The sequence below is a fragment of the Vipera berus genome, assembly GCF_964194415.1.
Source record: "Vipera berus genome assembly, chromosome: Z".
Taxonomy (NCBI): Eukaryota; Metazoa; Chordata; class Lepidosauria; order Squamata; family Viperidae; genus Vipera; species Vipera berus.
Window position 1 is genome coordinate 63,216,438 of NC_138205.1, and position 14,949 is coordinate 63,231,386.

At 39.0% G+C, this 14,949-nt stretch overlaps 1 protein-coding gene across 1 annotated transcript in view; it reads right to left on the reverse strand.

Annotated features, from left to right (window-relative positions):
* Nucleotides 1–14,949, reverse strand: part of ADCY1 (adenylate cyclase 1) — a gene marked incomplete at its 5' end in the record, with an annotated part of 490,247 nt that overhangs the window by 73,004 nt on the left and 402,294 nt on the right. Inside the window, 2 exons of the mRNA XM_081342918.1 lie at nt 10,586–10,675; nt 12,591–12,675. Of these exons, the coding sequence (XP_081199044.1) occupies nt 10,586–10,675; nt 12,591–12,675 (175 nt within the window). The remainder of the gene's footprint in view (nt 1–10,585; nt 10,676–12,590; nt 12,676–14,949) is intronic.

Below are 14,949 nucleotides of genomic sequence, written 5' to 3' on the forward strand. Positions count from 1 at the left end.
CTTCAACTGGTGCAGAATGTAGCTGCGTGAGTTGTTATGGGGGTTTTCCGATACTCCCGTGTAACACCTCTTCTCTGTGAGCTGCATTGGCTTCCGGTTGCCCTCCGGGTGAGATTCAAGGTGCTGGTAATGACCTATAAAGCTCTAAATGGCTTGGGTCTGGATTATCTAAGGGAACACCTGCTGCCGGCATCAACTTCCCATCGTCCTGTGCGCTCCCACAGGGAGGGCCGTCTTAGGGTACCGCCGGTCAAGGAATGCCGGCGGGTTATCCCCAGGGGAAGGGCATTCTCTGTGGGCACGCCGGCCCTTTGGAACCAACTTCCCACGGAGCTTAGGACTGCCCCCGACCTTCACTCATTTCGCAGGAACTTGAAAACTTGGTTTTTTGAGCTGTCTGGCCCAGACTGAGGTGTTTTAATTATTTATTAATGGGGTTTTAGTTGAAATTCAGGGACTTAATTTAATCTTAGTTTTAATCGATTTTAACTTTGTATGTTATGTATTTTTAATTTTTCCCTGTAAACCGCCCTGAGTCCTAAGGGAATAGGGCGGTATACAAGTTTAACAAATAAATAAATAAATAAATAAATAAATAAATAAATAAATAAATAAATAAATAAATAAATAAATAGGAGAGATGTTACCTCCTGTTGATAGAGCACGCAATCTAGGCGTCCTCCTGGATTCATGACTCAGTTTTGAAGATCATATTGGCTAGGGGGGCATTTGCCCAGGTTCGCCTTGTACACCAGTTGCGCCCCTTTCTGGACCGAGATGCCCTACATACAGTCACCCACGCACTCGTTACCTCCCGTATAGATTACTGCAATGCTCTCTACATGGGGCTGCCCTTGAAGACCACCCAGAGGCTTCAGCTGGTTCAGAGTGCGGCCGCGCGGGTAGTGATGGGAGCACCCCGATACTCCCATATTACACCCCTCCTGCGTGAGCTGCATTGGTTACCAGTTGTCCTCTGGGTGAGAGTTAAGGTGCTGGTACTTACTTTTAAAGCCCTACATGGCTTAGGCCCGGGATACTTGCAGGACCATCTGCGGCTGTGAACGACTTCCCATCGCCCAGTACGTTCACACAGAGAAGGCCTCCTTAGGGTACTGACGGCTAGACAATGTCGGCTGGCAACCCCCAGGGGGAGAGCCTTCTCTGTGGGAGCGCCAACCCTATGGAACCAGCTGCCCCCTGAGCTTTGGATGGCCCCAGATCTCCAGTCCTTTCGCCGCGGCCTCAAAACACTCCTTTTCCACCTGGCTCACCTGGACTGACAGGGATTTTAATTATGTTTTTAATTTTTAACTCTAATTTTTAATTTATTTTAATTTTAATTTTAATTTATTCTGCAGGGGCCATTAATTTAATTTTTATTTTAACTTCTGTATTATTGTATGTTATTGTTGTTAGCCGCCCTGAGTCCTTCGGGAGATAGGGCGGCATATAAGTCCCAATGATAAATAAATAAATAAATTTATATGGAATGCATTTAACTGAGAAGTTGTTCCGATGGGAAGCCCTTTCCAATATTGTGACCAATACAATATGTTCCTGTGGTAGATGGATTGGGGAAGGGTGACGCAAGCTTTCAACAGTGCCTACAGAAAGAGAAAAACTTCTTGCATGATAAAGCTAAAGGTCTGATGAAACAGAGGGCCAAGGTGAAGGAGTAATGGGATTTTTGCCAATAGGAGAATGAAATGAGCTGCAGTTTCCCTTGAATCAGAAAACAATCTGATGGTGCTGCTACATGGACGACATGTTTGTTATCATCAAAAGAAGTTCTGTGTACTGTGATCAGATTGCAATTTCCTTTGTTCCTTTGTTCTCCTGACACACATGATATCAGCATTGAGAAAGTTTTTCAGCATTGAGAAAATTTTCTTTATATAGACTGAACTGTTTTTCTTCAGTATTGATTGCATAGTTCTTTTTAACATTAACAGAGCATATTTACACAGACATTATTTATTTATTTATTTTAATTCCATTTATATCCCGCCCTTCTCCAAAGACTCAGGGTGGCTTACAAGCTTAGCAATAGCCTTCATTCTATGTATATGCCTGCTTATTAAGGTTTTCACACACACCCCAAGCGGCATTATTACAAAGTCAGCTTAATTGCCCCCAACAATCTGGGCCCTCATTTTACCTACCTCGGAAGGATGGAAGGCTGAGTCAACCTTGAATTATTTTTTTTTAATTTATTTATTTATTTATTTATTTATTTATTTATTTATTTATTTATTTATTTATTTATTTATTTATTTTTAATTGCTAAATAAATTAGATAAAGATTTGTTTGCAAGCGTTTTTCTTTTCTTTTTTCCTCTGCATATTTATAAGGATTTATAAGGATTCCAGTCTTTACTAGCTAAATAGTCATGAATGAATTAAATACAATTTTACATATATTGAATGATCCTGAGAAAACTGAGTGATCATTTTAAAAAGTTGTTTAAAATTATTGTAAAGTTTTACTGCCAGATGATAACTTTTATTGCCTAGATGATAAGGGCTTTTATTGACCTGAACTGCAAATTAACATTTTACCATCTTTTGTGTATTACATAGTCAGAGATTACAATTTTTTTTACAATTTTTTTTAATTTTTAAATACTTTTATATACTTTGTGGATTTTATGGACTACCTTGTATTATCTTTTTATATCTAACAACAACAACAACAGCAATAATAATAATAATAATAATAATAATAATAATAATAATAATAATAATAATAATAATAATAAAAGTTTGAAGGGACCTTGGAGGTCATCTAGTCCAACCCCCTGCTCAGGCAGGAAACTTTATACCATTTCACAGTGCTTTTTTTCTAAAAAAAAAAAAAAAGGTGCCGGAACTCTCATCTTGGCGGGCGCAGGAGGAGGGGGCTGCTGCAGTCACAGGTGCGAAGGGTGTTGGCGGCGGGCTCCCCTCCCTGGGGCCGGAGCTGGCGCAGCTGGTGCTGTGGGAGCAGCAAAGCCCACTCTATATGGCGGGGCTGCGCAATGCGGGCAGCGGAGGCGGTGTGGGCCTGGCAATGTTTTAATCTTATGATTTTAAAAAAATATTTTTTCTATTGTAAGTTTCCCCAAACCTCGCCATGTGGATTGCATACAGATATTATATAATTGGTAAATAAAGGTAGAACATATGTTAAATATACATCAAATGATAATAAGCTTCCCTACAAAGTCAATTCTTGCTCAATGACAGACCAAGGAGTTAACTCGGAAAGGCAAAAGGAAAATCTAGAAGACATCTGTGCAGCTCTTCAACATCTTCATCAATGATTTGGATGAGGGGATAGATGGGGAACTCATCAAATTTGCAGACAACACCAAGCTGGCAGGAATAGCCAATACTCCAGAAGATAGGCTTACGATACAGGAGGATCTGGACAGACTCGAACACTGGGCACTATCTAACAAAATGAAATTCAATTGTGTAAAAAGTAAGGCTCTACATTTAGGCAGGAAAAATCAAATGCACAAATATAGTATAGGTGGTACCTTGCTCAATAGTAGTAACTGTGAGAGAGATCTCAGAGTCCTAGTGGACAATCACTTAAATATGAGCCAGCAGTGTGCTGCAGCTGCCAAAAAAGCCAACACAGTGCTAGGGTGCATTAACAGAGGGATAGAATCAAGATCACACGAAGTACTAATACCACTTTACAATGCCTTGGTAAGGCCACACCTGGAATATTGCATCCAGTTTTGGTCACCACGATGTAAAAAAGATGTCGAGACTCTAGAAAGAGTACAGAGAAGAGCAACAAAGATGATTGGGGGACTGGAGGCTAAAACATATAGGGAACGGTTGCTGGAATTGGGTATGTGTAGTTTAATGAAGACGGACGTGGTGGCTCAGTGGGTTAGGACACTGAGCTTGTCAACCAGTTGGTCGGCAGTTTGGCGGGTTGAATCCCGAGTGCCGCGTAGCAGAGTGAGTGCCTGTTACTCGTCCCAGCTTCTGCCAACCTAGCAGTTCAAAAGCACGTAAAAATGCAAGTAGAAAAATAGGGACCACTATGGTGGGAAGGTAACAGCATTCCGTGCGCCTTTGGCATCTAGTCATGCCGGCCACATGACCACGGAGATGTCCTCTGACAAGCGCTGGCTCTTCGGCTTTGAAACAGAGATGAGCACCGACCCCTAGAGTCGGAAACGACTAGCACGCATGTGCGGGGGAATCTTTACCTTTACCTTTTTAGTTTAATGAAGAGAAGGGTGAGGGGTGACATGATGGCAGTGTTCCAATATCTCAGGGGCTGCCACAAAGAAGAGGGAGTCAAGCTATTCTCCAAAGCACCAGAAGGCAGGACAAGAAGCAACAGATGGAAACTAGTCAGGGAGAGAAGCAACCTAGAACTAAGGAGAAATTTCCTGACAGTTAGAACAACTAACCAGTGGAACAACCTGCCTCCAGAAGTGGTGAATGCTCCAACACTGGAAGTTTTTAAGAAGAGACTGGACAGCCATTTGTCTGAAATGGTATAGGGTTTCCTGCCTGAGCAGGAGGTTGGACTAGATGACCTCCAAGGTTCCTTCAAACTTCTTCTTCTTCTTCTTCTTCTTCTTCTTCTTCTTCTTCTTCTTCTTCTTCTTCTTCTTCTTCTTCTTCTTCTTCTTCTTCTTCTTCTTCTTCTTCTTCTTCTTCTTCTTCTTCTTATTATTATTATTATTATTATTATTATTATTATCATCATCATCATCATCATCATCATCATCATCATCATCATCATCATCATCATCATCTTGCAGAAAGGAAAGGCCCACACTTTTAAATTAAAAATCTTTGTGGTCTGCAAAGGAATGCTGGTGGGCTAATCAATGATTTGGTGACTAGAGGAGCATCTACAGTGTTGGAGCTTGTGGTCATGGTAAGCCATGGAGGCACAAGGCAACATGAATTTCAGGGCAGTGATGATGATTTTATTACTTAAAAAAAAGTCTGTGCTCTGTCCAAGGGTGCTTGGTAGGCTGCATGTACAGGCCTGGTCTAGAATTTATTTTGGAGCATTCAACTATCTAGAGCAGGCATGTCAAACTCATTTTGTTTGAGGCAACTTTTTATAAAAGAATTGCCATTAATTTAATAAAATAATTTAAATCAATTTTTCACTTGATTTCAAATTAAATGAATGAGATTTTTTTAGTACAATTGCCAAATGCAATAAACTGGTTCTAGGTATGTGTTACTGGAAGGAAAAAGCAATCCCTGTTGTGTTAGTGATCCCAGAGAAACATTTGCATGTATGCAGGTATCGTTAGGGTGCCATAGTTATGGATGAGAAATATTGGTTGCAAAGTTGGCATTTCTGGATGTAATATAGATATTTTGGACTTGTTTTTGTTTCTTTGCATGTTTGATATTTTTAAAAAGGCATATGCTACTGACTACGCTTATGCACATATGTAACATGATTACTGCTTGTCCAAAATTTTACTATACAGATAATACCCCCAGAAATTATTTTAGCCTTTTTAATAAATGTTGTTATTGATGTTAAGCTCACCAGGGAAAACATCATATATTGTTATGTATATACTAGGGTAATTATTTAAAGACTGAAGTGCAACATAACTAGATTCTAAATAATCTATTTTTCAAAACACACAACAGTCCAAACAGTAAAAGTAAAGTCCAAATTAAGAATATTTCATTCTTAAGAATTGTTTAGATTCAAAGTAGTTTTCAAGAGTGTACAAAAGATACTATGTTTTTCTAGAGTCAGCTAAATTAGACATATTACATTGAGAAAAATGTTTCTCATTTCTTTCCTGTTACCTTTGATTTCATTGCAGAGATGTTAACATAAGAAATAGATTATTTTGTTATCTACTTTTACCTTCCAAAAGACAGAAGCAGATGAAAAATGTGAGGTTCTTTCCTGTTGGCTTTTCTGAATTAGCTGTTTTAGATTCTAAAGCTTCAGTTCCTAAAGAAGTAATCCGGGAAATAATTTTAATGTCCTCCTCTAGTGCAGGCTCTTTTATGACTCAAGGACTTCAACTCCCAGAATTCCTGAGCCAGCATGGCTCAGTTTGGAAACCTCTCCCTTTCCCCTCAGCATGGCTGGCTCAGGATTTCTGGGAGTTGAAGTCCACGAGTCATAAAAAAGAGCCAAGGTTGCTAGCCCTGCAATAGGCTTAGGAAAACCAATAAGGGAACTGGGTATTTTTTGTGTTTTTTTTTTAATTGTTCCAGAACGCCGTTCTGAGCATTCTATGAGAAAAAAAGACCTGCCATTTCAGACAAATGGCCGTCCAGTGTCTTCTTAAAACCTTCCAGTGTTGGAGCATTCACGGCTTGTGGAGGCAGGTTGTTCCACTGGTTAATTGTTCTAACTGTCAGGAAGTTTCTCCTTAGTTCTAGATTGCTTCTCCCCTTGATTATATGGTATAAAAGACAAGCTCGGGATCCAAAAAGATCTTAACAAATTTGAACAATTGGCCCTATCCAACAACATGAAATTTAATACAGAGAAAGGCAAGGTTTTACACATAAGCAGGAAAAATCAAAGATACAAGTACAGATTAAGTGAGACCTGGCTCAAAAACAGAGAACTTTGGAGTCCTAGTGCAGGGCTTTTCAACCTTTTCAACCATTGTACCACTTTTAGGATATGGTAGCATCCGAATACCACCAGTCGCCTAGCAACGTGTCAAAAACTTGATGACCAAAAAAAAGGAAAAAAGTGATGAAGTACAGGTAGTCCTCAACTTACAACAGTTCACTTAGTGACTGTTTGAAGTTACAATGGCACTAAAAAAAGTGCCCCCAAGCCACAGCTGAGCAAGACACCTGCCTGCCTGCCCGGCGCCGCTCTTCCTCCTGTCCGAGGTTTTCATTGTTGTGAGCATTTCTGTTGAGGATTTGGCAGTGGAGGTGGGGTGAGGGTGGGTGTTTGGTTTTTATTCCCCCCGTCTGCTGGGTGGTTACAGCAGGTTTTGGTCACTTCACATGACCCTGGGACACTGTGACCATTATAAATATGAATCAGTTGCTAGGCATCTGAATGTAAATCACAAGACCCTGGAGATCGTGCAACATTCCAGCTGATCGGTGCTTCTTCTGGGCTCAAGAAGTGCCAGGGTCAGCGCTGAGCTCCAGCTGAAGCTTGGCGCTGATTCTGGTGCTTCCACTGAGCCCTGACAGCCCCGAAGAAGCGCTGATCCTGGCGCTTCCACTGAGCCCTGACAGCCCTGCAGCTCCAGCCATCTCTTGCTCAGTCTTGTGTAGTGCTGCCACTGGTTCAGCTCACTCCCCTCCCCTGCTACCACTTTTTTAGGATGGTCGTGTACCACCTGCCAGGTGCCAATGTACCACAGGTGGTACCCGTACCACTGGTTGAAAAGCTCTGTCCTAGTGGACAATCACTTAAACAAAAGGCAGCAGTGTACAGCAGGCAAAAAATCTAATACAATCATTGGTTGTATAAGCAGAGGCATACTTCATGTGAAGTATTAGTACTGTTTTATAAAGAAAAAAGTGCAAAAAGTGCAAAGGCAAAGTATAGAAAAGAAAAAAAGTATATGGCATACATCAAAAACATTTCAGAAGCAATGGATATCTGCAAGTGGGCATCGCACACTGCCCAGAGGCTATCATATAAGAACAAATTATGCATTTTAAGGATTGTTTGGAGGTGGGATATATTTCCAATGTAATTAGTGGATCTTCCGCATGGATTGCCCATGACTACATAGGAGAAACGGGGAGGAGGCTAATCACCGGATTGCAAGAGCACAAGTGAGACAAGGAGACTTGAACTCATTGGTAGCCTCCCATTGCAATGAACACAGACACACATTTAATTTTGCAGCTAGTAAGATTATTGGCCACCCAGGTACAAAGATAGGCAGAGAAATGATTGAAGTCTGGGAAATGATCACCTTGTCAGTTAACAAGAGTGCTAATTTACCACTAGCTTATCAAATACTTAGCAGCTGACAGCTCGACACCACAAGGAAATGAGAGCCAATTGTCAGCCATCAACACACCAATCAACCAATAGGAAGGCACCACATAAATATGACTCATAGAACAGCCCAAAGCATGCATTCCAGTAGAGAGAATTTCCCTGAGGATGGGCTCCAGCATGAATCTGAAAGCTTGTAAAAGTAAATCTCTGGTCCAAGTGACTGATCCAAATTCGATCTCACATCATTATACTGGGACACATATATTTCTCATCATTCATAATCTGAACTTTATTTATTTAGGTAGGTTTTTATATTTTAGATTTGTAAGGCTGCCCCCCAAAATAATGGCTTTGGGCTAAGTATGAATAAAAAATCCCAAGCATAATATTTAAAACCAAGGAAAGCAGAATAAATATAATGGGCAAATAAACATAAAACACACTCTAAAAGAGGAAAAAACCATTCCAGATAGATTTAGGCAGACCTATTCTTAATCTTAAAAAAAACTGGTTTTCAAAATAATTTAAAGAATTGCATGGTTAAGACAACAAAGCCTCTAGGCAGATGCTATTCTAGAGAGAGACCTTGTAACAGAGAAAATAGACATTATTCAAAGGGTGGGATATGAAACACATCTGCTTTGTCAAATAGAAATAATAGAAGAGTCCCTCAGATACTGTAGATAACTTGATTCTCTGAAACAGATGACTTTATGAGATCAGCAGATCAGCAGATGCAGAATGTATTTTTTTTTAATTTAAATAAATAAGCCCACTAAGCCCACTAAAGGAAACCAGGCAGTCAAAGAATATGGTGGCTGGACAGTATTGAACCTGACACCAGCCAGAGCATAGACAAACTCAAAGAAGTAGTGCAAGATCAGAAGATGTAATGGCCCATAGAATCACCAAGAATCAGACATGACTGAATGGATAACATCATCATCATCATATGCCCACCTATTTTATATCAAATAATCCAAGCAGCTCCGAATAAGTTTATAAAAACAACAACACCATCACCTATCTCCAAAGCACCACACACCCCATCATGGTACCAACTCCTCCCTATCCTAAGCCAATGTCTGGCTGAAGAATCTCTTCACAGCCCAGTAGACTAAAAGGCTGAAGCCTTCTGTCAGAATTTCCTTCAATGTTTCTTTTTGGGGCTTTGCCATTCTAGTGGGAGGGATGAGGCTTTGCTCTGCTGGGTCAGGGGGCTTATGAATGTATTTCCTCTAGTTTGTTCCTTCTAAACTTTGCTTTATCTGTTTGGGTGTAGTTAAGTGTATAGATTCTATTTCTGATAATGTGCATTTATATGTGTGAATGTATCCGCAGACATATGCTAGCATATGAATATACAGTACATATAATATTTCAGCTCCTATATGCAGTAAGCAGATTAATTCAATTCTTTGATATTTATGAAAAAACAAATATTAATTATCTTACATTTTAGAAAACCAGTTAGTTAATAGTAAATAAATCTGAGAGAGAGACTGAAAAATGCATGATCTGTGGCACAATATTCTTTAATTTATTTTTGTCATATTAGATTCAGTTAAATTCTAAGAAAATCCAGACAATTAAATTTTTCATTACATCTGGAAGCTGAATATGTGAATGCTTCATGAAATAAGCTTCCAGTGTACAGATAAAAGGTGACTGAGTAAATGTCACCCATTGTAATGTTAATTCCTAATGGTTTGAAGTGATACAATAAAAAAACTCACGTGATTATTACATCCACAAATTAGTCTTTATCAGATGTAATAGCAACAATAAATATAATTCAGAACTGTCTAGGGCTTGTTAGCTTATTGTTTCAGTCTTCTAGGTCAGACATGTCAAACACAAGGCCCGGGGGCCAGATCCGGCCCGCGAAGTGGTTTCATGTGGCCCCTGAAGCCATCCTGGAAACAGTGAGGGAACGGCCCCCACTGCCTTGGCCCTGGCCCAGAGACCCTCCTTCTGCCATAGACCCTCAGATCTGTCCCACTCCTGCCCAAGCCCCCATAGGCACCCTTGATGCCAATGATGTAGAGCTGGCCACGCCCACCCAGCAGGCCATACGCACTCCAGCTGCGCCCACCCATTAGGCCGCGCCCACCCTGGCCATACCCACCCGGCCCCACGAGGGCAACCACAATGCTGATGTGGCCCTCAATGAAATTGAGTTTGACACCCCTGTTCTAGGTCATCACTTCAATTTCAGATATATTTTTACAGTAAGATAACTACTGCAATATAAGTCAGGAGCAGGATCTGTCAATCAGTGTATTATTTTGAATCCATAACGAGCCCAGTTAATATTAAGATATTGCCATAAGCAAGCTGATGGCACAGTATGTCTCTCATTGATGATATTTGTTTATTTAAAAACTATCCCACTTCATAGGTCTTTAATAATATAAAAATGTTGCAACAATAATAAGAAATCTCTAAGCAATAATGATGTGAATCTTCTCTGTCTACTTCATCCTTAAACGCCTTTTAGAAAAGTCAACTTTTAACTCTTATCCAGATGGCTGTGAGGGAGTATTTTTGCTTCCAAGTTTGGGGAGGTGCCACCAAGAATACTTGTATCTGTATGTATCCACACTGTATATAATACTTTATTTACAGGTTCATATTACTTACCACACAGCCTTGTGCCACTGAGTAAATTAAGATCACAATAAAAATACACAAAATGGTTCTAATTTGTATTGTCAGGCACCCTGGAAAACACTGAAAGACAAAACCAATATATATTTATTTAGAAAATGATTGTTCACACTATTATTTTTTTGTTGTTGTTATATATACAAAAATGTGAAATCACAGTTGTCAGTTCTTTAGCTGATGTTGGCCTTTATATGCATCAAGTTATTTCCCAAAACCTAGGATGTCATAATGAAGCAGTGCATTATATGTACAAATCCAAGTAGAGTGGGCTTTTGTAATTGACAGATGGAAGTAATGTCAATGTGCAGATTTTTTAAGTGCTGTCCAAGATTTTTTGGTGTGTTACCCATTTTGCCAATAACCACTGGGACCACTATGGCTGGTTTATGCCATAATTTTTCAAGTTCAATTTTCAAATCTTTGGTGCCAGATGATCTTTTTCAATTCTTATTCTTATTGAAAGATGTCATAAAATTAGTATTGTCCTGATGCTTTCCATCACCCCACAAAAAAGAAAAATATTTTATTTCCTATGCTCATAAAACTTAATTCAACTGTATTCTCAGATCATGTTTTAATTACATTAACATTTGATTTCAAAGAAGTTCAGCCAGTTAAAGATGGGTGAAATTTTAATACTTCTTTGTCACAGGGTAATCATGTTTCTGATTATATTTATTATATTATATTATGTTAAACAGCAAACACAATAATTTTGTTAATATAATCATACAGGCTGTATGAAATGCATATAAAGTTTATAAATAAGGATTCACGATTCATGCCTCATGAAAAGTAAAAGTTTTAGTTATAAACACATGGAATTTTAATTGAAGAGTGTTTACTGACACCCACAAAGAATAGCATTCAACAGACCTATAATGCATTCTAAGTCCATCTTAGTCCAGATGTACTAAAAATTAGACAAAAGCTTAATATTTTTATATGCTGAAAAACATATTGCAATGGTTGAAATTAAATTTCTAAAGTTATTAGATATTGATTCTTGCCTAATTTTATTAAATAGATTGGAATTTATTATTTTCAACCAATAGCAAGATGAACAGCAAAACAGCTACGATTGCTAAATGGATTTTCTTAATAAAATAAATAAAATCTTCAAAATTTATATTTTTCAAGCAACAAATTGCCCACAATGAATGAGCAACAGGAAGGGTAACATATTGAGGATGCTGATAAAATCACCAATAAGCTGTTTTCTTTTTTTAAGTTTTAGCCTCACAGTCAAGCCAATTCTTTTCTCCTCCACTTGTGATTGGAAACAAAGTTCTCTGACTGACTGTTTAATCCCTTTGCAGCACAGGTGTTGACTACCATAAATTGGTCACCAGATACTTTCTCTGCCTTCTCTTTAAGCTGTAAGGTTGAGTAAAAGCTGTTACAATGAGTACTCAAATTTCAACCACTTTGTAAGGATATGGGACCCTCTCTTGAGACTTTTTAAAATCTTTCTTGAGTTTTATTCCAGATGTTATCTACTTCTCTATATGATTTCCCCAAGTTTTTCCATTTTGTTCTCTTTTTTATATTATTGCTCTTTGTAATAATGATGCAAAGAATGCAACTGAGCATTTTAACTCCAGAATCAATATATCAACAAGATAATAATTTAAACATAGAATTAGGGTAAGCTAAATTAATTCATAACAAACTGAGTTTCACAGCAGAAACCTTTTCAAGCATTTATGTCTTATTTACTGGAGTGTGATGCAGTCATGATTCCTCTGTATCAGGACTGGTACAATTTTTATTTTCACCAATAAAAAATATATTTAATAAAAGTTTTTTTGTTCTTTTTAGAAAATGAAATACAGGATTCCTAAAAGCCCTAAATGGCATTAGGTAATATACATTAAAAGAGCTATCTACCTACAGACATAAAATAAATAAAATCAAGACTGGGATAATTGCTACACATATTCCTTTTCCACAACAGCTTTCACGACAGGTCACTTACTTGTACTCGAGTGACATGTAGATACATGATGCATGCCACCAGGAAGCACATGCAAAACACTAAGAGAACAAGGACTATGGTACTCCTAGAAAAAAAAATTAAAACTAAGTCATGGCACACAAATAAAAGCAAATTCTTTACATTATTAGTATATATCTAAATATCAAGGATTTTTCTTTTTCAATATGTAAGTTTCTTCATTTGAATTCTAAATTATTCTTTCTCTGCTGTTCATCATTTTAGTGGCATTTCTTCTTTTTTATTTAATTAATAGAACAATGGTTATTTGAAAATAACGTAAAACAGGTCCTCTATGAATAAAGTTTACTATGATTTCTTTTAAGAACAATGTGTTTAGACATAACCCATCTGATATGGAGACACTGGTAGACAAAAAATGTTAAATAATGTATTTACAGAGAAAAATATACTTGCAAAGAATGGAGTTAAAGCAATAGAAATAGTACTTAGATTTATATACTGCATCACAATGCTTTACAGCAGGGCTTTTCAACCTTTTCACCCATTGTACCACTTTTAGGATATGGCAACATCCAAATACCACCAGTCACAAGGTGTCAAAAACTTGATGACCAAAAAAAAAAGAAGGAAAAAAAGTGATGAAGTACAGGTAGTCCTTGACTTACAACAGTTCGCTTAGTGACTGTCTGAAGTTACAATAGCACTGAAAAAAGTGCTCCCATGCCACAGCCAAGCAAGACACCTGCTTGCCCGCTCGGTGGTGCTCTTCCTCCTGTCTGAGGTTTTCATTGTTGTGAGCATTTCTTTTGAGGATTGGCAGCAGGGGTGGGGTGGGAGGTGTTTGATTTTTATTTCCCCCATCTGCTGGGTGGTTGCAGCAGGTTTTGGTCACTTTTTTTTAATCCCATTTATATCCCGCCCTTCTCCGAAGACTCAGGGCGGCTTACAATCTAAAGCACAAATCAAAGTGCTTAGCAATAGCCTTCATTCTATGTATATGCCTGCTTATTAGGGCTTTCGCCCCCCCCAAGTGGCATTATTACAAAGTCAGCTTATTGCCCCCAACAATCTGGGTCCTCATTTTACCTACCTCAGAAGAATGGAAGGCTGAGTCAACCTTGAGCCTGGTGGGACTCGAACCTGCACTAATTGCAGGCACATGACCCTGGCACACTGTGACCATCATAAATATGAATCAGTTGCCTAGCATCTGAATGTAAATCACAAGACCCTGGAGATGCTGCAACATTCCAACTGATCAGCGCTTCTTCTGGGCTCAGCGGAAGAACCAGGATCAGTGATGAGCTCCATCTGGAGCCTGGTGCTGATCCTGGCACTTCTGCTGAGCCCTGGCAGTCCCGAAGAAGTGCTGATCCTGGCGCTTCCACTGAGCCCTGACAGTCCTGCAGCTCCAGCCGTCTCTTACTCAGGCTTGTGCGGTGCTGCCACCAATTCAGTTCCTTCCTCTCCGCCACTACCACTTTTCTAGGATGGTCATGTACCACCTGCCAGGTGCTAATGTACCACAGGTGGTACCAGTACCACTGGTTGAAAAGCCCTGCTTTACAGCCCTTTCTAAACAATTTACAGAGTCAGTATATTGCCCCCAAGAATCTGGGTCCTCATTTTACTGACCTTGGAGGGATGGAAAGGTGATTCAACCTTGAGTCAGTGTATCAAACTCCTGGCAGTGAGCTGAACTAGTCTCCAATACTGCATTTTAACCACTGTGTTAGCACAACTCCTAGTGCCACCATGGTTCCTAAAGGTCTGAATTGTTATATCTCTTTCCCACAATGGCTAGAGGCACACTTTCATTGGACTTCGTTACTGACCTACCACATGTCAGGCCCCAAGTTCTGTTCTAGTGATAGTTTATCTCCTTTTTAAGATGGCTTATTTCATTCTCTGAAATAGATTCTCTTATTTATGCTCCTGAAACAGCTTATCTATTTTCTTAAAATAACACATTGTCTAATTTTCTCATTCCTGATAGAGGCAGGAAACTCAAAGCATGTGTATGGAAAAGTGTATTTCACTTATTAGATATAAAACTCATTGCTTTTGTACGCATGTATTTTTCCTATGACAGAATTTGCTTATCAAAGCGTCAGGCTATTTACATTCTCTATAGTCAAAGAGATCTTGGTCCTCCCCTATTCCAAAGACTTCCCTTTTTTTCAAAAACTGCAAAATTGCTTGGCAATTTTGATGGGATCATCAAGGAGCAACCGTATTCTGCCAAACATCCTAGAAATATTTTGCCAACTGTCATTGTTAGGAAGCCCTTCCTAGCCAACTCTTTGTTGATGAAGATTTATGTCTTTAGGTGAGATTTTTCTACTCCATAGCAATATCTAAAAAGCTAGATACAAGT